The 22,127-nt window shown below is 44.3% G+C and overlaps 1 protein-coding gene across 3 annotated transcripts in view; it reads right to left on the bottom strand.

Annotated features, from left to right (window-relative positions):
* Nucleotides 1-22,127, bottom strand: part of MYLK (myosin light chain kinase) — a 330,035-nt gene that overhangs the window by 102,693 nt on the left and 205,215 nt on the right. For all 3 annotated transcript variants that reach the window (XM_043996303.1, XM_043996302.1, XM_043996301.1), the window contains exon 17: nt 10,441-10,557. In XM_043996303.1, the coding sequence (XP_043852238.1) occupies nt 10,441-10,557 (117 nt within the window). The remainder of the gene's footprint in view (nt 1-10,440; nt 10,558-22,127) is intronic.

Raw genomic sequence — 22,127 nt, forward strand, 5'->3', positions numbered from 1 at the left:
TGTCAGCAAGACTCATGAATGTTTTTTAAATGGTCCACAGTCTCTGAAGGCTTTCCCTATTTATCCAGGAATGCATCCCCTCAAAAAAGCAGTAAACAAATCTACAGAAGGGGTAAAAGTTGGAGACCATGGGAATTCAGAGCTGGAAAGGCCTTAGAAATCATCTTGTCCAACTTCCTCATTTTACAGCTAAGGGACTGAGGCCCAAAGAGATTAAGTGATTCCTTTGCCTAAGGTAACACAGGTAGTCAAGGGAATAGCTACGATCTGAACCCTGGGTCATCTGACTTAAAATCTAGCATTTTTTCCACCAAGGCATACTATTTATATATAACTAGAACTTCCTCTAACTGTGGGATTGGCTGGGAAGGAAATACTAGATTAGATGGTGAAAGGGGGGAGGTTTTGAAATCTGTTTTCCTGGATGTCTTTTATTTGGGGGGGCAGGGTGGGAAGGAGAAGGCATTTGGGTTAAGTGACTTGCCCAGGGTCACCCAGCTTTTAAGGATCTGAGGCTGCATTTGAACTCAGGTCCTCCTGACTCCAGGGCTGGTGCTCTATCCACTTTGCCACCTCGCTCCCCCATGCCGAATGCCTATAAGCAGTACTTGAGAAAAGCAATCCCAGAGACCAGAGCTCTATGTCCCCCTCTTCACTGCCATCTCACCTGAGGAGAAGGGAGCCCAGATGGCTAGCATTAGAACTTTGGTGTGGCCATTCCAAACACCCCTCCCCACTCCACCCTTACCCCAGGTGACTCCTGAGACTGACTCCTGGGAAGACTTCCACCCTTGAGGACTAAGTAACCTATGGCATAAGGACCCTGTCAAATCATGTAATATGAACACAACTGGGATCGCCCCAAGCTCCCCATCTCTGTGTCTCTGTCTCTGTCTCTCTCTCTCTCTCTCACACACACACACACACACACACACACACACACACACCATCAATCTTAACTAGCCTTATTTAAAATAAAACAAAACAAAACAAAAAACCACCTCACCACAGAGTCATATGTCTAGTTTCCATTAGGTTTAGGGTTTCTCAGATTGAGGGTCACAGGGAAGATTCCAAGGTCATGTAATGCAGAGCTGCAGAGTTCCTGACAGCTTGTTGGGTAGTGGTAGCAAAGGACCGTGAACTCTAGGGATGGGGTGAGCCAGCTTCCTCCCTGTGCTGATCCCTCCTCCTCCTCCCTTCCTTCCTGTAATATCTACTCTGGTGCCAAGAAAGGCCATGGCCACGGAGCGCCCAGCAGCTGCTGAGCGATAGTGCTGACTTTTAGAGGTGAACTGTGGGATGGGGGGATGTGGGTTGGAGAGCTGGGACTGTAGAACAGCGAAGCTTGGGAACCTTGGCTTAAGAATACTTTTCATAGCCTTCATTCTGGTGAGTGGGTCAGGTGGGGAAAAAGAAAAGGGGAAGGATTAACTCTGTTTTACAGAGAGGTAAGCTGAGGCACATGACGAGAAATGTGATGACTGTGCTAAGAGCCCAGGATTGGGATGGTTCAGGTCGGGTCCTGGGTCTGAAGAAAGTCATTCTCTCCCCACCTGGGACAGTGACTTGCTTCTATGTACAAAAGGGCTATGATGGAAATTTGGAAATTTGAATTCTAGTGTAAGTCCTGGCCCCTTGCTGTAGATGTCCTGTTAATACCGGGTACTGTTGGGTAGTGCAGTGGATAGAGCACTGGGTCTAAAATCAGAAAAATTCAGACATTTATTAGCTGTGTGACCCTTGGTCAGTCACTTAACCTGTAAGTGCCTCAATTTCCTATCGGTAAAATGGGCATTATAACAGCACCTACTTTGCAAGGCTGGTGTGAGGATGAAAAGTACTTATCACAGTGCCTGGCGCATAGCAGGTGCTCTATAAATGCTTAGTCCCTTCCATTCCCCAGGTCAAGCAAGGACAAGGAGTACCTGTGAGGGGGAATGAGGTGATCCAACCACAAAGTTAACCTTTCCAGGCCTCTGTTTCCCCAGGAGTAAGACCAAGATAATAGCTGTCTCCCACCTCCCTCACAGGCTTGTTAACAACATAATACAGAGAGAACGCTGAAAATGATAAAGCATTATACGAATACATGGCACTCTTATTGGTAATTATATGCACGTTCCTACAGCACAGACTGTTCTCTCCCTACTGGGATATTGGGTCCTTTTTTCTCTCCCAACCCACACCATCCCTGCCCTCTTCCAAACCTGTCTCCACAATTGCCAGCTCCAGGGAGCCGTCCCGAAATATCTCTTCTTACCCCCACTAGTTTTGCTCCTCTGCACCTTCTCACTATTAGGCCCTCAGCTTACTCATTTAGCTGAACTGGTTTATCTCTTTTTCTTTCTGGGTATTTTTTAAAGTTATGAAAAAAATTTCATCTAGGTCTTGTTTTATCTTGTCATGAGGGGTGGGGGCATACCAGGTTTCCTCCTTTAGACTGCAGACTCCCTAAAAACAAGGAACTGTCTCTCCTCTTGGATGGAGGGCTGCCTGAAGATAGAAGCTATGGGTCTCCTCTTTGGGAAAGACCACTCTCCTATATCACCCAAGACAGGGACCCCGTGAGAGTGGGGGCATGGTCAGTACTGTTGACAGAGGAACTGAATTCACCTCCGTGAGAACCAAATTAGTGAGTAGGCTGGAAGAGCTGTTGTGTTTAATCAAAACCAGCTTTGTGTTCACACAGCTGCCCAGGGGATAAAAATAATAGTAATAAAAAAACCCCCTTTTTTTTTTTCAAGCAGCTTGTATTTTCTGTCTATTTTAATCATTTTTCTGCTGAAACTGAGCTCCATCTCCCAATCTGTGCCCCAGGGCCCAAGTCCTTTGCTGGCCTGGTCATGCCCCGAAATAAACTTGGGAGAGAAAAATGGAGGTGTGGGGAAGTGGGGGGCTGCTGCTTAGAGAGGAAAACTTGTCCTTATATGGAGAATGTCTTACCCCATTCCACTTCTAGGATGGCTCTGGAGCCCAGTTCCCCAGGGGGAGGGACATGTTTGTTCTGCGCCCACTCCAACCAGCTGATACCACAGGGTCAGATCCCAGGCAGGGAAAATGAGGCACTGAGAGAGGGAGGAAGGGGTCTGTAGAGGTTCCCATGGAACGGCAGGGCAGAAAAGTCCAAGCTATCTATTTGTCTCCTTCTTCCTCACATCTCTTTCCCCCTCACACAGGCTACATGAGGAAGGACTGAGCAGAGACTGAATAAATGTGAAATGTTTGGTTTTACCCTAGAAAAGAGAAGACACTAGGATACAAAGAATAGGGAGCTTTAAGTTTTGCAAAACACTTCTCCTATATTACCTCATTTGATCCTCATGGCAACCCTAGGAGATAGGTGCTATTATAATCCTCATTTTACAGAGGAGGAAACGGGGGCAGAAAAAGCTAAGTGACTTCCCTAGAGTCACAGAGCTAGCAAATGACCAGGTGAGATTAGAACTCAGGTCTTCCTGACTCCAACTTCAGCATGGTCTTCTATCCACTGCACCACCCAGTGTGTCTCAAAGCAGCCATCATAACTGCTTTCAAATTTCTAAAGGGCTGTCATATGAAAGTAGATTTATTCTGTACCAATTTAGAAGGGACTCCTAAGAAGAGATAGAGGTTTGGCTTAATATTAGAAAATTTTTTCTAATCATTAGAGATATAAAATGATAGATTGGGCTATCTCACTCCTCATTGACTGGGGTTATCTCACTCCCCCATCAATGGAAGAACTCAGCTGAGGGGGAATGACCAGCTCTCACGAATGCTTATAGAGGAGATTCCTGCCTTGTGAGGAAGTTTGAACTAGATGTCTCCTGAGGTCCCTTCCAGATCTAAAGCCTGTTCTAAGAAAGGTTTTCTATGCTTCTCATCCTTACTAACCCAGGAACAAGAGAAAATGAATTTATGCTGCAGCAGGAAACACTGATGTTAGACAAGTAGAAGCAATTCTGGACAACAAGCTCTCTTGTGAGGTGCTGGAATCTCTTCCAAGAGAATTTCCACAATAAGCCAGATTCTAGTCTTTCCTATCAGATGGTGAAAGTTGAAGGATTGTTCTTCTTTGGGGGTAGGGAAAGAGCTAGGTATGATAATAGACCTATGACTGTTTATTGAGGTTAGTGGAAACATCTTAGGATTTAAATTCAGAGGACCTGAGTGTGAATCTTAACACTGCCATGTACATATTTAGCACTTAGATATTCTTGGGAAAAATCACTAAACTCTTTGGGGACCCAGGTCCTCATCTATCAAATGAGATGGGACTGTACAAAACAGGTTGGGCTAGATGGCTTCTGGGGCCCCTTCAAGCTCTAAATTTGTGATACCATGATCCTTACTAAGTTTGAGAATTCTTAGGGAATGATGACAAATCAACAAAGATATCTGACATTTAAAAAGATGCTGCATGCTCTTGGAAATACTTTATATATTTTTTTTCATTTGAGCCCTACCACATTTATTTATCTAGTTTTTTTGCAAGGCAATGAGGGGTTAAGTGACTTCCCCAGGGTTACACAGCTAGTAAGTGTCAAGTGTCTGAGGCTGGTTTTGAACTCAGGTCCTCCTGGATCCAGGGCTGGTGCTTTATCCACTGTGCCATCTACCTACCCAACCTACAACATTTTTGTAAGGTAAGTAGTACATGTTTTATTATCCCCATTTTATAGTTCTTGATATTCAGAGGCAGTTGGTTGTCCAGCGAAAGGAGAAACAGATCTGGAGTCAAGAAGACAAGTTCAAATCCAGCCTCAGACAATTATAAGTTGGATGACCTTGGGCAAGTCACTTAACCTCTGTTTGCTTCAGTTTCCATTGTAAAATGGGAAAGACAATAGCATCTAGATCCAACAATAGTCATGGTCAATAAATGAGTTAATATTTGTGAAGCTTTACTATGTACCAGTCCCTGCCCTCAGGTACACAGTAGGTGCTCAATACATGCTTGTCTCCTTCCTTCCTTTTAGTTGACTTGCCAATACTCATCAGGTTGGCAGTCTTTGACCATCTAGAGACTTCAGTTTCCGAATCTGTACAACACAGGTAGTAGCTGTACCTATCTTATACTAAAGCTAAAAGAAAAGTCATGAAGACAGTTGAGATACCCTTTAGAAAAAGATTCAGTGAGGGGGCAAGTCATTTAACCCTCATTGCCCTGCCCCCCCCCCAAAAAAAAAGAAAAAAAAGAAAAAGATTAAGTGAAGGAGTTCTGAGTTCCACAGCATGGGGACTCCCTTCATAAAGGCCAACTGCAAGCTGTCTATGAATAGACCTGAGGGAGCTGAATGAGCACAGGCTGGTTAAGTGAACTGACTACAGTCATCAAGCTAGGCAGTCGGAGTTTGGATTGGAACTCAAGTCTCCCTGATTCCAAGTCAAGCCCTCAGTCAGTCAGTCAATAAGCATTTCTTAATGCCTACTGTGTCAGGCACAGAACAAGACCATGGGGAAAACAAAGAAAGTAGTCCCTGCTCTCAGGGAGCTTGCATTTTAACAAGGCCAGCCCCAACTCAGAAGAAGAATGACCATATAGTGTGGTACATATTGTCACAGGCAGGTATTTTTGCTTAGTTGCATTTCTTTCTTACAAGAAAGGGCTCACTTGAATGGAAGAAATTTTCCCTCCTAAATGACCATGCTAGGTGACACAGTGGATAAAGCACCGGCCCTGGATTCAGGAGGATCTGAGTTCAAATCCAGCCTCAGACACTTGACACTTACTTGCTGTGTGACCCTGGGCAAGTCACTTAACCCTCACTGACCCACAAAAAAAAAAAAATAATAATAATGGGCTTTGCTAACTCCCAAAAGCCCCAGCTGGGATTGATTTGGACTGATTGGATTGACTGAGAATTGACTGACTTTGCTGATTACCATACTTGAAGTTGACTTGATTGAAACCACACCTGCCTGACTCTGAAGAGGGTGTGTTCTCAGAGACTGTAGACTTTGATCTCAACATGGGAACGCCCTCAAGTCCAGTGAATCAATGGACTTGAATGCTATCAGCCAATTAGCTTGGAGCAGTGTGTAGGCACCAGCTCTCTTCCGGACCACAGGTAGCTTCTGCTCTGACAGGCACAGGAACTTCCTCTTTTTTGGTCTGAGACTTGGAGGTGGTGGCAGCACCTTGTGCTAGGTATGTAGGGCTTCTGAACTTTCTGAACTCCACGTGTTCTCTCTTTACTAATATTTAATATACTTTAATAAATGCTTAATGCCCCTAACTGGTGCAGCAGCTTCTAATTTATAAGTAACAGCTATATTAGGAACCCCAGCTAATTTTCACCAAACTTGGGACAGAAATAAGGCGACCACATTCAATTTTACACATCACAGCCTGCCTCACAATTCTGTCTATGTGGAACAAAATTAAACAAGAGAAATGAGTAAACATCTGAAAAATGACTTATGTGAGATGCTGATCTACCTCCAAGAAGAGGATGGCAGAGAGAAAAGATCCCAAGAGCTTGGTGAATGTGCCTCTTGGGGGAGTGTTGGGGCGTGGGGGTGGCGGTTAGTAACAAACTGGTTAATGAATTAAGAGATAATTCATGTGACTCTCTGGTCTCCTTCTTATGACTTCCTTTCTTCTCCCTGCAAAAAATCTCACCCCCAAGCCTCTTTGAAGGACAATATGTAAATAAAAGGGGTCAGCAAAATTAGAAGGGGGCAGGGGAAACCATCAAGGACACCATCTGAGCAAACAAAAACCACTTTTGATCCAGAATGAATTTAATACCTTTTAAAAAAAAATCTTCAAATACACAAAGACTGACTGAATGGAAAATAAAAATGTATCCCCAAGGTACTACATAAACAGTCACTTGTCAGGGATACTTTTAAGGGAATTCTTAGATGGGACAAAGATTGGATTTGACCTAGAAGGTAGGAAGGAAATAAGCACTTATTATATGCCCACTATGTGCCGGCCACTATGTTAAGTAAGTGCTTTAACTAATATTATCTCCTTTGATCCTCATGGAAAGCCAGAGAGGTAGGTCCTATAATCATTCTCACTTTACAATTGAGGAAATTGAGGCAGAGGTTAAGTGACTTCTTCAGGATCACACCATATCTGAAGCTAGATTTGAACTCAGGCCTTCCTGACTCCAGGCTCATGGTTGCATCCACTATCCCACCTTGATCATTTTTGTCTCTGTATTCCCAGTGCCTGGCACAGTTCTTGGCACATGACAGGCACGTAATGAATGTATCTTTTTGTTTTGTTTTGTTTTGTTTTGTTTGGTGGGGCAATGGGGGTTAAGTGACTTGCCCAGGGTCACACAGCTAGTAAGTGTCAAGTATCTGAAACTGGCTTTGAACTCAGGTCCTCCTGAATCCAGGGCCAGTGCTTTATCCACTATGCCACCTAGCTGCCCCATGAATGCATCTTAATGAATAGATTGACAGTTTTTGCCCACTGGGAATTCTGTTTCTTGGATGCTATAATTATTCCATAAGTTTTGCAAATAAGTCATTTACTGTTTTAATACAAAAGGTGCTAACCCCTTATAAATAACATGAATCACCCTCCAGCTTTCAGGGCTGCAGCATACGAAGATATAACACTATTGACTGTCAGGTTCCCAAAGCAGAGAAGCCATCACCATAAACCGTTCATGTAAAGTACCGAGACACTTCTAGATTGATTTTGGTCAGCTTTGGTTCCTTCCAGTTGCTAGACTAAAGCTTAGTACTGAGGCTGTCAGAAGGGACTTTCCAATTACTAATGGCAGATGTCATAGCTTTCAGTGGCCACCTGCAAACCCGGATGTGGCCCCAGTCCTCAGAGCTAGCAGCCTTTGGCCTAGCATGAAAGGACAGACAGGCAAGGAGGGAAAAGACTGTAGGGAGAACAATAGTCACTAGAACCTTAACTAGCTATTTTGGTCTTGGAGCAAATAGCAATAAATATTCATCTTTTTTCTTTTTTTTTTGTCCCCAGGGCAATGAGGGTTAAGTGACTTGCCCAGGGTCACACAGCTAGTAAGTGTTAAGTGTCTGAGGCCAGATTTGAACTCAGGTCCTCCTGACTCCAGGGCCGGTGCTCTATCCACTGCGCCACCCACCTAGCTGCCCCCTCAAATAGCAATAAATACAATGGGCAGGGGCAGCTAGGTGGGTGGCGCAGTGGATAGAGCACCGGCCCTGGAGTCAGGAGGACCTGAGTTCAAATCTGGCCTCAGACACTTAACACTTACTAGCTGTGTGACCCTGGGCAAGTCACTTAACCCCAATTACCTCACTAAAAATAAATAAATAAATACAATGGGCATGCGGGACAAACACTGTGAAACGTCCCTCATGTGAACTCTACCATTCATGACCAAGAAATCATCCCAGAAATAAGGGGTGGGGAGAATTATTTACCACAGTGGCTCAAGGCTACTAAAGGACTATGTGTGTTGAATTTTTTTTTTCCACCAGAAGCCCAGCCCTAGTTACAGTTCTGACAGATCTAGTTTTCCTATCCAATAGCATTTCCCTTCACATCCCCTTTGATTCACACTCCTCCTTCAACTGCAGTTGCAGATCAGGGAGACTCTTCTCATCATGGGTGATCTCTTGGATTCTGCATCCCTTGCAGCAAACAGATCCACAGTGGCCTGTACACACAAGAGTCTTCACATAGAAAAGAGAGACCCCAAAATGTGTCTGTTTCTTTTTAGTCCACAATCTATAGCTTTTTAGGTCAAATACAAGCTCTCTATTTGGGCCTTCAAGGGCATCACTTCAAATACTCAAACCTAGGGAAAATAAAGAAACAAACAAACCCGTCTCTGACCAGGCTGAAAAGATTTAGAGAGAAGATAGCGAGTTTCCCCTACCTGGCACTCTGGCCATGACTAAGTCCCAGCTCTGAATTCACCTATGACAGGAAACCTCACGCCATTCCTTCCATTTCCCCTTGGTCATTGTTCCCAGGATTAGTGTCAATGGGATCATTTATTCTTATCTGAATGCTGCTTTGGAAAGATCTTTTAATTATTTTCCTGTGGGTGTGTCATCTCCCATGACAACTGTGGGATGACAACTCCTTGTCCCACCCTCAAAAACAGTTCTACTTAGAGGAGGGATCTGTTTGGCCACATGCTAATTGGATTGGGGCCACATTGCCACCTGGGAGAAGTCAGGAAGCTAAAGAATTCATCCCTTCAGCTGGGTGGCACAGTGGATAAAGCACTGCACCTGGAGTCAGGAAGACCAGAGTTCAAAAGCAGCCTCAGAAACTTTCTAGCTGTGTGACCCTGGACAAGTCACTTAATCTGTTTGCCTCAGTTTCCTGAACTGTAAATGGGGATAATAACATCACCTACCAGGGGCAGCTAGGTGGCGCAGTGGATAGAGCACCGGCCCTGGAGTCAGGAGTACCTGAGTTCAAATCTGGCCTCAGACACTTAACACTTACTAGCTGTGTGACCCTGGGCAAGTCACTTAACACCAATTGGCTCACCAAAAAAAAAAAAAAAAAGAATAAATAAATAATTAGAGAAACATAGATCTAGACCTGGAAGGGACATTGGAGGAAAGTGATTCCAACCCTTTTATTTTACAGATGAGGAAACCGAGTTCTGGAGAATTTAAGTTATTCGCCCCTGTTCACAAAGCACATAAGTGCAAGGAATGGATTTATGAATTAGTGTTTCATGACAGAAACACCTCCCAATCATGGGTTGTCATTCCCGCTCTCAACCAACACTCACTGCATCATTACCCAGCTACCTCTAGGTGCAGGACACCCAGAGTCACCCAGATGCTGACTCTCATTTCCATGCCTCTGCTGGAGGTATCCCAGAGCCTCCTCACTAAATTCTATCCCTTGGACCTATTAGTCTCCTGGAGGTGGACTATCTGTTCTACCCTTACTCTCCAAGGTGCTCTGGGCCTTGCCATACACCCTGCTGATGCATTCTCTCTGACATGAACATAAGCATGATCTCTTCTATATGTATTGTTTCCCCGCCTTAGAATATCAGCTCCCTGGAAGCAGGAATAGCTCCTCTTCTATTTGTATGCCTTGTTGTTATTCACTATTTGTAGACCTCATTGTTCAGTTGTTTTCAGTCATGTCAGACTCTTCACGACACCATTTGAGGTTTTCTTGGCAAAGATACCGGAGTGGTTTTCTATTTCCTTTTCCAGCTCATTTTACAGATGAGGAAACTGAGGCAAACAGGGTTAAGTGATTTGCCCAGGGTCACATTGCTAGTAAGTGTATAAGGCTGGATTTGAATTCAGGTCTTCCTGAGTCCAGGCCTGGCACTCTATCCACTGGGCCACCTAGCTGCCCTTTGGATACTTAGCATTGAGCATATTGATTCTTATATTGTAACCCATTAATAAATGTTTTTCCCATTCCATTCCCTTTGCCTTTCATGGGGATGGAGGGGAGGGAATGAGAAAAGGGCTTCTGAATGGGAGAGAGAAGCAGTTAGGACTTACCATCCACGGTCACATGGCAAGAGCTCTCAGCTTGGCCCACGGCATTCTTGGCTAGACACTTGTACACACCGTTGTCCTCAGGCATTGCTTTCTCAATGGTGACAGAACACAGTGAGCCTGGAAGAAAGAGTGAGAGGTCATGGAATGAACCAGGAAGGGGAATAATACCTCCCAGAACAGGTGGGGGAATGATACCCCAACAGAAATCACTGGAATCATAAATCATGAGATTTATTTATCCCCCCTGGCAATTACAGGAAATTCAAAGAACTGCTACAGTACTATTTCATATTATCTTTTCCCCTTTTAGAATTTTCTCAACAAGTCCCAGCAAATAATATCCTAACTAAGAGTAAAAATTTTCAGTTTGCCGTTCACACGTAAAACATACAGGCAGAATCACCTTCTTTCAACCCTCTACCACTAGTCTGTATTCTTTAGGATCGGAAGGCTTTGAGATAGAAGGGACCTTAGAAACCATCCGTTTCTTCCCTCCATTCCTAAAAATGAGAGATTCAGGCCCAGTGATGTGCAGTATTTGTCCCAAGGTCATAGAAGTTATCTGGCTGGGATTTGAACTCAGGTCTTCAGATTCCAAGTGCAACGTTCCACCATACCATATAGCCCTCAGAGGAGCCCTGAGGACAGAGAAGAAACTATTTCTGCTTTAGGGGAACTTCATTCTAACAGAGAAAAAATGATTCCCACCCTTAAGAGCACACAATGCAATAAGGAAGAGGCAAGATGTCCCCAGAGAACACAGACAGAAGAGACTGATACAAAGAGAATGAGGGGGAAAATACCCCATATTATTGAGATACTGAGTTATAGTAACAAATACTAGCAAGGTGACTGGGCTCAGTGGAATTACGTGTCATCATTCTGATAATATTAGGCAGCTAGGTGGCAAAGTTGATAGAATGCTAGGGCCAGGAGTGAGGAAGACTTATCTTTCCGAGTTCAAATCTGGCTTCAGATACTTAGCTGTGTGACTCTGGGCAAGTCACTTAATCCTGTTTGCCTCCATTTCCTCATCTGTAAAATGAGCTGGAGGGGCGGCTAGGTGGCGCAGTGGATAGAGCACCAGCCCTGGAGTCAGGAGTACCTGAGTTCAAATCCGGCCTCAGACACTTAACACTTACTAGCTGTGTGACCCTGGGCAAGTCACTTAACCCCAATTGCCTCACTTAAAAAAAAAAAAATGAGCTGGAGAAGGAAATGGCAAAGCGCTTCAGTAGCTTTGCCAAGAAAACCCCAAATGGAAACCCTAAGTGGGGTGACGAAGAGTCAGAAGTGAATGAAAAATTACTGAACAACAACAACCCCCCCCACCCCTACCCCAAATGGGATCAAATAGAAAAAATAAAAGATGTAGAAGATACAACAGGAAGGCTTGAGATCAGACATTAGAAGCAGGGAGTGCAGGGTGAGGTGAGTGAGGGAGATGGTGGAAGCCCCTTGGAAATAAGACTGATGACCATCAGGTTGAGAGAGTTCAGCGGTGATTTGGGAGACAGGAGAAATGGATGAAATGAATTCTAGAGCCTACGCATCTGATGCTATTATCTAGTGTAAGAAATGAAGAATATTGGAGGGATTTGTAACATCATACTGAGCCTGGGGCTATAGGGTCAGCGATCTAGTTCCCACCAAACATCCTGTCCAAATGAGAAAGATTTCATTTCCCCCCCTTTCACTTTTAGCCATACAGCTGGCTCAGGCCTTCAACTGAAATGACAAAATAAATATTTATCTGAGTTCTAGCTGCACAAACGGCAATGAGAGCGTCTCTGAAGAAGAAGGAGAGAAGCCGGACCAGAGCCTCCTCATCCCCAGTTCTACCCAATTTGAGACTATTAGGGCAGCCGCTTTTCCCAGGATACCCAGAGTCTGGGATTTGTGAGGTACATTTGTGTGTAGGGGGATCACGAATCCCTTAGATGGGTATAGAGGGACATCATCGTCTATGGATAAAGAGTATGGCATTTCCTGTGGGACAGTCCCTTCCTGATCTCCAGAAGCACATTCTGTTTCCCAGCATTTTTGAGACGCCTCAGGCCTAGTGGGGGTGGGGACATTTTTGCTAGGGGTGAGAGGTGAATTGAGGGAGCAGGTCAAGATGACAGAATCAAAAGTCACCCAAAACTCTTATCCAAAGCTCTTCTGGATACCTTGATCCTGAGCCCTCTGGGTGGGGGTGGGGGTTATGCCAAAAGGACCAGGGAGAGGTCCCTGCTGGGTAGGGGAGGATAGGATTCTAAATTTAGAGCTAGAAAAGACCTTAGATGCACAATGATGTTAAGAGAATTGCCCAGGTTCTACAGCTAGTGAGGGGATTGGGGGAAGGAAGGTGTTTGCGTGGGGAGATAGTAAGGCACGATTCTAACTCAGTTTTTTGTGATTCCATTACATTGCTGTCCATTACACCAAGTTGCCTTTGGCAAGGAGAGGGGAGAATATGTAAAGAAGAGAAGAGTAATGGGGTTGAGCCACTTGGATAGTCCTGCTCACTAGACCAATGTTGTGGGAAGGCTAGGAAGAGGTTGCGGAGGGTATTCTGGGAACTAGAGACTTGTGAGGCACACTTTCATGCCAGGTGTTTTAATGGAATCTATTAAAGATAGGCTACTTACAAAATTAGGAAAATAAAACCTACTGAGGAAAAGCAGCCATATGTGTGTGTATGTATTTTAATATATGTATTTATATGTATATATGGCTGCTGTTTCCTCAGTAGGTTATATACATACATATACATATATACACACACACATACACACATATGTATAATGTGTATATATGGCTGCTGTTTCCTCAGTAGGTTATATTTATATTATATATATTTATACATATATATGGCTACTGTTTCCTCAGGTTATATTTATATTTTGTAGGTTATATTTATATTTTGGTAAAGAGAAATAATCTCTAAGGAAAAGTGATCTGTAATTTAATTAGCTCTTCAAAAAGCCTTTGGCAAGATTCCAATGGATTATTATTGTTTTTATTAGTTGGACTTTATATAGCACTTAAAGAGTTTAAATAGTGTTTTACATTCATCATCCCATTTGATTCTCACGACCACCCTGTGAGGGACATGGGGTCCCCATTTTATAAGATGGAGGATTATTTTGCCACAGCTAGGATTCTACAGTGACTTTAAGATCTTTTTCCTTAGACAAATCTTGGAGGTCTCCATCTCCAGTTGTTTTCTTAGAATCTTTCCTAGATTTCCCTATCTTTTCCCATTTTATCAATGAGGAAACTGAAGCAAAGAGACTTGCCCAATGTCACATATGTTGGCAGAGCTGGGATTTGAAGCCTGGTTCCTTTACTGTGAACATAGCACTCTTTCCAACATACCAAAGCTGGCTTAGAAATAGAAATGAGGGTAAAGGTTTAAAAGATATTTCACTAAAATAAAAGTTTGGGATGTTAGATTGAAAAAGGAACTTTAGAGATGATTTCTGCAGTCCAGTCATTTCAATCATGTTTGATTCTTCATCACCCCATCCTGGATTTTTGCCATCTTTTTCTCCACCTCATTTTACAGATGAGGAAACTGAGGCAAACAGGATGAAGTGACTTGCCCAGGGTTACACAGATTTGAACTTGATACATAGATTTGAACTTGATACATAGATTTGAACTTGATGAAGTGACTTGCCTGACAGAGAATTGATGATAGTGGGGTGTGGCAGATTTGTTTTGGAATTGATCTTACATTTTTATATCTATTATTTGGAAAGGGCAGTGCCTACCTCCATTTTACCAAGCCTTTCAATCCTAGTTCAAGTACTATCTACTCCATGAAGCTTTCTTTTCTTTTTATTTTTTTTTGGGGGGGGCAGGGCAATGAGGGTTAAGTGACTTGCCCAGGGTCACACAGCTAATAAGTGTCAAGTGTCTGAGGCTGGATTTGAACTCAGGTCCTCCTGAAGCCAGGGCCAGTGCTTTATCCACTGTGCCACCTAGATGCCCCTTCATGAAACTTTCTGAGACTATCCCAGCCCACACAGATCTCTCTCTTTCCTGAATTCCTGTTGCACTGGTGGGCAGCATTTCCATGTAACATACTTGTTCTCATAATTCCAAGGGTGCTTTTTTTTCCTTGGCTAGACTGTAGTCTCTTTGAGGCCAGGAACTATTTGTATGCCTTCACACAGTATCCACTAAGTATCTAATATGTGCCTATCCCTAAGCTCTTCTAGGGAGTGAGATAAGTTGCCAAGCCATTAGGCATAAATTGTAGGGGGGGAATCAAGAAGCCGCATGAATGGGCAGAAAAGTGACTCGTGGTCTTCAATGTGGCAAGGAGAAAGTAACGCATTTAGGGAAAGATAATGTTAAAATAAGTAAAATGGACACCCTCTAAGTCTTGTCTCAGGAAATGGAAATGAGGATCACTATAGACCCCTGACACTAAGACACCCTCTCTCCCTCCAAGTGCTGCCACAGCCAGAGACCCCCATAAAAGTTTGGTCATCACCAAGGATGCTGGAAAAATATTCCTCCCTGTACCAAATTAGGGAAATCTTTGTCCAGAATACTGAACGAAGAATTAGCTGGCATAAGAAAAAACAAGGTAATGGAGAAAGTTCAGAAAAAGGCAAAGGAAAATAGTCAAAGGAATGGAGACACTTGCTCCATTCCAATGGAGGACAGAGCAGGATGCCTCTGTTCAGGAAGGTGAAGGCAGAGAAAGATTACAAAACTATCAAGACTATGGATAGGCTGAATGGGAACTTACTCCTAGCATGGATGGGGTAAACATTATCTTACTCCATAAATCCCCCAATGCTGGGACTACTGGGCAACTTTTAAGGATGGAAAGAAGTAAACAGAGGTCAGATAAAAACAAAGACAATTTGAGGCTGCATGAACTACTTGAGGCTGCATGGCATGGTGGAAAGGGCCAGCCTTGGAGCCAGATAGATCTGGGTTCAAATCTTCCTGCTGACACATGCTGACTGTGTGATCTTAGGCAAACCATTTTACCTCTCAGGGCTCTAGGCAACTCTCCAAGACTAGAAGGTATAGAGAAAGTTCTGGCCTGCCTCAGAGAAGGGAGTTTGCTCTCCTGATGAAATCCCAGGTCCACTCCTTACCTCCATCCATATTACTGGACAAGGTGGATAGCAAACTTGAGGAGCTCTTTGCCATCAAGAAATCATTTAGGCTGAAAGGATAAATAGGTGCGAGGGTGATTTAGATACAGCCATGGAATGGAGAGCCTTATGGCTTTTATGGTTATTAAGAGAAGCCCAGGTGTTTTTTATTATTAGTATTATTATTTTTTTTAATGAGGCAATTGGGGTTAAGTGATTTGCCCAGGGTCACACAGCTAGTAAGTGTTAAATGTCTGAGGCTGGATTTGAACTCAGGTACTCCTGACTCCAGGGCCGGTGCTCTATCCACTGCGCCACCTAGCTGCCCCAAGAGAAGCCCAGGTGCTTTTGAGGTATGGGGCTTTGAGAGCGTGGAGGACAACCATGCCTTCCCATCCCCTTCCTACCCTGTGGTTTTCTCTGGGCAAGATGGGCCCTAGGTTTGACCTGAGAAAGTAGCAGGTGGATTCTTACTCGCTGAATACTATATCTAACAAAATCCTCTCCCACAAGCACTCTGCTCAAGAGCAGTCCTTTCAAAGGACTCATCTGAACTGCTCTTCAAAAGAGATGTTAGGGGGCAGCTAGGTGGTGCTGTGGCTAGCGCAGTAGTCCTGGAGTCAGGAGGACCCGAGTTCAAAATCTCAGACACTGACTAGGTATGTGAACTTGGACAAGGAAGAAGAAGAAGAAGAAAGAGAAAGAGAAGGAGAAAGAGGAGGAGGAGGAGGAAGAGAAGAAAGAAAGAAAGAAAGAAAGAAAGAAAGAAAGAAAGAAAGAAAGAAAGAAAGAAAGAAAGAAAGAAAGAAAGAAAGAAAGAAAGAAAGAAAGAAAGAAAGAAAGAAGAGACGGTAACAGCAACAAATGGAAGCCTAACTACCTAGATGATACTTCTAGTTCTCCTAATGTCCAACCAGGAGCCTTCATTAAACTGAGGTGTGCCAGTCTGTGCACAGGCTGGTCAGACCCTTCTTAGTATAACAAAGGCTTTGAGAATTATTCAACCCATAAACCTGACACCCAGGGAATGTGAAGAGCTGGCAGGAAGATAAAGGATTATCTAGTCCCACTTCATTTAATGATAAAGAAAATGATGAAGAATCAGAATTAGTGGGCTAGCAAGAATTTGTACTAGAATCAGTCTTATGCCTACCCCAACCCCAATACTAGATCATTCAGTGAATAGAGTAGTACTGGGCCTAGAGTCAGGAAGACCTGAGTTCAAATCCTGCCTAAGACACCTATTAGCTGTGTGACCCTTGGCAAGTCATTTAACCGCTATCTGCTTCTCATTTGTAAAATGGGAATAATAAATAGCACCAACCTACCAAGGTTGCTGTGAGGATCAAAAGAGCTAATGATGGGATTTGATAAAAGTATTAGAAATAAAGGTAAGGGGCAGCTAGGTGGCGCAGTTCATAGAGCACTGGCCCTGGATTCACCAGGACCTGAGTTCAAATCCAGCCTCAGACACTTAACACTTACTAGCTGTGTGACCCTGGGCAAGTCACTTAACCCAAATTGCCTCACCAGAAAAAAAAAAAGAGAAATAAAGGTCTTTCAGACAGGGAGTCTAAGGTTATGTCCAAGGCAGCTTGATGCCTTATTTCCTCTTTTCTAAATCCACCCTTTTCTTCTCATTACTCCCCCCACCCCTTTTCCTCAAGAGTAACTGGGTAGCCAGTTCCCATCCCAGACTAAGGAAGAAGACAAGGCATGTAAAAAGTCAACAGGATAACAGGCAAACACACAACAGAATCACATAAACAAAGAACCCTCGGGTAGGATTTGTGCAGTTATAGACACAACAATTGGCAGTGAGAGCAGGTGGTGTGATGGGTGGTCCAAGAGGGATCTATGGGGCTAGAACTTAAAATCAAAGGAAAGGATTGGGTAGTGGAAAACAGAATTTAAAGCCAGGAAGGTATTTTTAAAAGCAGGAAGGGAAGTTGAATCATTTTCTTTTTTTTTTTTGCAGGGCAATGGGGGTTAAGTGACTTGCCCAGGGTCACACAGCTAGTAAGTGTCAAGTGTCTGAGGCTGGATTTGAACTCAGGTCCTCCTGACTCCAGGGCCGGTGCTTAATCCACTGCACCACCTAGCTGCCCCCAAGTTGAATCATTTTCAAAGGATAGGTAGCAGTTTTCCTGGTTGAAACAGAAAGTTCAAGCTAGCAGAGTCCTGCTCTACCCTTTATCCTGAGCTGCAATCCTCTATCTCCTGCTCAGACTCTGCTTTCAAAACTGAGCTCACGATCACGTCCACCCCACCTCCACCCTCACCCAAACACAACTCTATCTGCTGGCTTCTCCCACCTGCCAATGATGTCACCCTTCTCTCAATGATCAAGTTCAAAACTCAACCGTTTGTGATTCCTCACTTTGTTTTACCCATATCCAGGCAGCCACCGAGTCTTATGAATTCCAATTTCATATGTCCCTTCCATTAGCCTTTTCTTTACCGTCACCCTTGCTACCGCACCTTGTACGTGGTGATTGGACCAGTCTTCCTCAACACTGCTTTGCCCATTACCTATCTCGTGCTCAATGTATCCCCAGTGCCTCTAGGATAAAGCCCAAACAAATTCCATAGGCAGGCATTCAGGCCCCTTTATAGTTTGGCTCCCATTTACCTCTCCAACCTAATCTGTCATTTCTCCCCTTCACAAATCTCCCCACCCCAGCTAGACTGGTCTGCTCATTGTACAACATAATTGTTTTTGGCACTTTGCCTGTGCACCCTTGTGTGTTACTTATCTTATGTATCTGTTCTGTCTCCCAGATGATAGACAAACCCCTTGTGGGCACAATCTTATACTTCTGCTCTCCCAGCATCCACACAAAGTAGATGGGACACAAACATTAAGGGATGGAGATTAACTAAGTTCTGAAGCTGTGGTCAGTTAGTCTGTCTCTCCCTCCCTCCCTCCCACCCCCCCCCCCCCCCCGCGACCCACAAATGAGATAATATATGGAGAGCACATGGCAAACTTTAAAATGATATGTACATACTGCCATTGTTATTGTTGTTGTTACTTGGGCAGCCAGGTAGCACAGTGGATAGAATGCTGGGCCTGGAGTTAGGAAGACCTGAGTTCAAATCTGGCTTCAGATACTAGCTGTATGACTCTGGGAAAGCCACTTGACCCTGTTTGTCTCAGTTTCCTCGTCTGTAAAATGAGATGCAGAAAGAAAGGGCAAATCAGTCCTGTCATGAAGAGTCAGCTGGGAGGTGCTGCTCCCCATTATATAGACTGGGAAATTGAGACTGAGGGGGGACTTAAGTAAATAGGCCCAGGGTAATATGCCTACTAAGTGTCTAAGGGAGAACTTGAACTCAGGTCTTACTGATTCCAAGTCTGGTGCTCTATCCACTGTCTCACAGGAACATAGAGATAGAAGGGACCAGGGCAGCTAGGTGGCACAGTGGATAGAACACCGGCTCTGGATTCAGGAGGATCTGAGTTCAAATCCGGCCTCAGACCCTTGATGCTTACTAGCTGTGTGACCCTGGGCAAGTCACTTAACCTCAATTGCCTCATTAAAAGAAAGAAAAAAGAGATAGAAGGGACCTTAGAGGATATCTAGTCCAACCATTTTGATTTTATATGTGAGGAAGCCAAAGGCTAAAAAGGATAAGTCACTTGCCAAAGGTCATGCAGGAAGGAAACTGCAAAGCCAGTATTGAAGTCCCAGGTCCCTCTGACTACAATTCCAGCTCCTTTTCACTCTGTGTCACTTGTCCTAGCTCCCAGGATAGCATTCCTCATTGAATTTTATGAAGATTCCCAGCTAGACCCAACTCTAATCCAGGAAGAAAAATCACAGTATCATAGATTTGGAGTTAGAAGGGTCATTAAGGGGTACCTAATCCAACCACCACATTTTACAAATGAGGAGACTGAGGCACAGGGAGATTAAGTGACTTGGCCAAAATCACAGCAGTAGTAAATGGCAGAATCAGGACGCTCCTGGCTGTCCACAAAGATAGGAACACCAGGGATGCTGCCTAGTTTTGTTTCCTGAAGCATAACCAACAAGGGCAGTCACCTAAGCTAAGAAAGTTATGCGAGCAGATGCTAACTAGAACATTGCTTGAGATGGTTTCTCCCTCCCCTCTTCTCCACTCCACAGATGATGGGGAAGCGGCCTTGCAGTCCCATCATCAGAAACAATTCTAGCAAACATAGTCCTAACCAGCTGTGTGACCTTGGATGAATCACTCCATCACTTGTGCCCTCCTGGAGGGCATCAACTGTCTTTTGCCTCTTTTACTATCACCAGCACTTAGCCCACTCCCTGGCACCTGGGAGGTGCTTAATAGATGTTTATTGACTGATTATTGATTGACTTCCCATTTCTGGGCCTCAGTTTCCTCATTCATAAAACAAGGTGGTTGGGCTCGCAAACTGATGAGGTCTCTTCTGGCTCTGAAATGACTGTGACTATGAACCTGTGAGGTAGATACTTAAGTGAGGTACTCCATCTGCTATGGCCCATTCATCTGCCCAACTCCCATGGACACATGAAATGTTAGGCCAGGAAGGACAGGTAACCAGGTAGACATCATCCAGGCTAGGGGTTCTTAACCTTTTCTGGTTCATAGGTCCTGTGGGCAGTCTGGTGAAGCCTATGGATATCTTAGAATATTTTTAAATGTATAAAATAAAATAAATAGGATTAGAAAAGAAAACAAAGTATATAAAAATGCAGTTGTCAAAAACCAAAAAAATGAGTTCATGGACCCCAGGTTAAGAATCTCTAAGCTAGGGGAAGCTAGGTGGCACAGTGGACAGAGCATCAGCCCTGTATTCAGGAGGACCTGAGTTCAAATTCGACCTCAGACACTTGACACTTACTAGCTGGGTGACCCTGGGCAAATCACTTAACCCCAATTGCCTCACCAAAAAAAAAAAAAAAGAATCTCTGAGCTAATCCAACTCGTATTTGAGTGATTAGGACACAGAGACCCAGAAAGATGATATAGCTTACCCAAGGTCTGTGTCTAAGTAGGCCCATCTTTGTCTCCTTTTCCTGCCCCCCCCCCAAATACCTAAATTACATGGGGGTTAAATTTTACTTTGCACTTAAAAGTAATGAGAATAGCTTGGGCCTAGTCAATGAGATGACTTTTCAGTGGTTTTAGGCAGTGCTGAGTAAATTCACTTCTACAAAGGGGCCTACTGTGTGCAAAGAACTTTGTGAGAAACTGGGGAAAACACAAGATTAACATGTGATGTGGACACTGTCCTCATGGAATTTTTTGTCTTGCAGCTGTTCTCTTGGGCAACGCACTCTAGTCATCCCAGGCCTTGGTTTTCCTAGGGCTAATACACATTATGCAGATTTGGGTGACTTTCACCTGACAGAAAGGCTGTAACTATTTGGGTTACACTTGTGGAAGGGCTTTCCAATGGTTAAGTCTCCAAAATGGGCAACTGAGGATGTCTATAGTATCTACTTACTGTCTCCAGAGCCCTAGAATCTATGTCAAGGCTTCAGGAGAAGGTGGGATGGGGGGCCCTGTGTAGAAAAAGGGGGTGAATAAGCTCCCTGGAGTGTCCTGCCAATCTAGGGATACCAAAATAAAGAAGCAACCGAGTCAGTATTATCAATAATGAAGGGAAAAAAACAAGCTATTGGCCTCTCCACCACTCAAAGCACTGGATCCCAAGTCCCCAGCTGCATCATGGTTTGTGGTTTGAAGAACAGAGCAAGGAAGGGAAATCCAGCCTTGCCTTGCTTTGTAAGGACATAGAGCTAGACATGGTAGCTGCTCTCGTCCACTGACCCATTCCCAGTTTTTAATGGAAAAAGAAGAATGGTGAGGAGTGAGGGAGAGAAGGGAGGTAGCTGGAGGAAGAGTGTGATCATTGAACAAGGGATAATATACACACGAAATGAAGGGAATTTTCTATTCCCTCAGCCTTTACCCGGGCCCAGATTCAGTCTGTCCCCTGACTCCCCCTCCCTGGCATTCCTTATCCAACCAACTGACATGGAAGAATGTGCCTCTATCCTCTGCCGGCCTCTCCCCACTCCTCGCTGCCAGGAAAAGCCCAGACCCACCATTGCTATTGTAGGACCCTGGTGGTCTGTTCCTTTGACAATCACCAGAGTGGGGTGTTGGGAGCCTTGTTTGTCTCAGTTCTCTCTTTTTCTCCCAGGTTCCGCACTGAACAAAATGTTCCTATACAAATTGAGGGTCTGAGGACACCATCTCTCCCACCTCCTTTCACCTTTCCAGGTGTACAGAACCCAATCCCAAAGTCCTCTTCCCTCTACTCTCCTCCTCACACACCAGAAGGGGACAGATGGCAAGATACACACACACAGCCCCCACCATCTTTCCCCCCACCATTCAAGAATGTGAAATACCAGCAAACAAATGTCTCATCCAAATTAGGAAGCCAGCGGTGCTGCCTGCCTCTGTGTGTGCCATAGGGGTGCTTTGGATTTTCTTCTACTTATTCACCACTCCCCCAAACCCACAATACCACAAGCACATAAGGACCTGTGCGGGCATTGCCTCCTCCAGCCCCGCTCTGTCTCCCCTACTCTTGAGCCCACAGTGTTGGGA

The sequence above is a fragment of the Dromiciops gliroides genome, chromosome 3 (assembly GCF_019393635.1).
Source record: "Dromiciops gliroides isolate mDroGli1 chromosome 3, mDroGli1.pri, whole genome shotgun sequence".
Taxonomy (NCBI): Eukaryota; Metazoa; Chordata; class Mammalia; order Microbiotheria; family Microbiotheriidae; genus Dromiciops; species Dromiciops gliroides.